At 43.0% G+C, this 1,329-nt stretch overlaps 1 protein-coding gene across 1 annotated transcript; it reads right to left on the bottom strand.

The window, feature by feature from the left end:
* Nucleotides 1-272: 272 nt before the first annotated feature.
* Nucleotides 273-1,110, bottom strand: LOC117193794 (S-phase kinase-associated protein 1-like). The gene is made up of 2 exons (XM_033398513.1): nt 910-1,110; nt 273-850 (listed from the first exon to the last, which is right to left on the bottom strand). The coding sequence occupies exon 2, from the start codon at nt 840-842 to the stop codon at nt 354-356; it is 489 nt and encodes a 162-aa protein (XP_033254404.1). The 5' UTR covers nt 843-850; nt 910-1,110; the 3' UTR covers nt 273-353.
* Between the last annotated feature and the right edge of the window lie 219 nt (nt 1,111-1,329).

The raw sequence follows: 1,329 nt of genomic DNA, 5'->3' as shown, positions 1-1,329 counted from the left end.
AGATTTGTTTTTTTGGTATGTTTTGTTTTTGTTTTTGTTTTGTTCAATCCGTCCCCTGGCTTATCGGGTCGGAAACACCCCTGACTTCCCCGTGAGCTAGCTGGGAACGATAGGTCAGGGTGGCAAAGAGGCGGATCATAACAATATAAACACCCCCCTGCACGACATTGGATTAATCGATCTCTGGTCATAATCGAAATCTACTCATCTCTGCGCCAGAAATGTCTGGAACACTATCGATATCAACAACAACATTGCCATACTTTTTTATGAGCGGTAAACTATTTAATTATCAACAATAAACATTACGTTACCATATTTGGGCATGCCAATGGCTCCGGATTGCGTTGGCTTCACTTATCCTCGCACCACTCGTTCTCTTTACGCACCTGCTCCTCCTCAGATGGCGAGAAGTCGTTCATTATACCAAATGTGTCCCGGATGTCTTGGGGAGACTTTCCCCCGTTGATCATATTGGCGACTGTTTTGCACGTCACATCCAGCAATCCCTGAATGTTCAGATAATTGGCAGCCAAAATCAACTCGAACAAGGTACCCTGGTCCACTTTCAAAAAGTCGGCATCCCAAGACGAAATGTCATCGGTGCGCTTCTCTTTTTTTTCATCTTCTTCGGCCAATTCGGCGTCGTCCTTGTGGTAGGTGGCCCAATGGAGCACCTTCTTCAAAATTTGCGAGTTGACATTCGGCAAGGGAAGAATGCTATTGTCACTCTCATCGCCCAGATCTTCGAGAGCAGTCTTGATGGTCTCCGAGCATTTGGCGATCTCCTGGTCCGTGTCGAAAATTCCTTTATCAGATGATTCCAGCCGAATGATGGGCATTGTGATAGCTGCAATATAAACAATGTTATTCGAATTTTAATCTCAAAATTTTCTCCCATTTTCTTACATATATGTAAGTGTACTTTTTAGCCGCCAAAAATATATGAAAGAGCACCAGACACTGCCGACACCTTAGCTATGGCCTACTGGCTAAAAATAATATTCCGTCGCCTTCAACTTGAACCAAAGAGGTGCTGCAAGGTTTGTCTTCTGCTAGACGGTGAAACTAGAAAATTTTACAATATATTTGTCACAATAATATGAAATATTGCAGAAACTTCAGGCGTCACGGAACTTGTGTTGTGTGAAAAAAGTGGAAGTAACCTGCAAGTGTGTACACACCTTAGACACTGAATTAAAATGAAGCGTCATGAAAAAGGGTTGCAGTTCGCTAGCTTTCCCCTTGTTTTTGCTGTAGTTTTTGTTCTTCTTCCTTTCGCTTTGGAACCTTAACACACTCAACCCCCGAAATAATTGTGACCGTATG

The sequence above is a fragment of the Drosophila miranda genome (genome assembly GCF_003369915.1).
Source record: "Drosophila miranda strain MSH22 chromosome Y unlocalized genomic scaffold, D.miranda_PacBio2.1 Contig_Y2_pilon, whole genome shotgun sequence".
NCBI lineage: Eukaryota > Metazoa > Arthropoda > Insecta > Diptera > Drosophilidae > Drosophila > Drosophila miranda.
The sequence above is the reverse complement of the archived record's forward strand: the minus strand, read 5'-3'. Positions and strand labels throughout refer to the sequence as shown.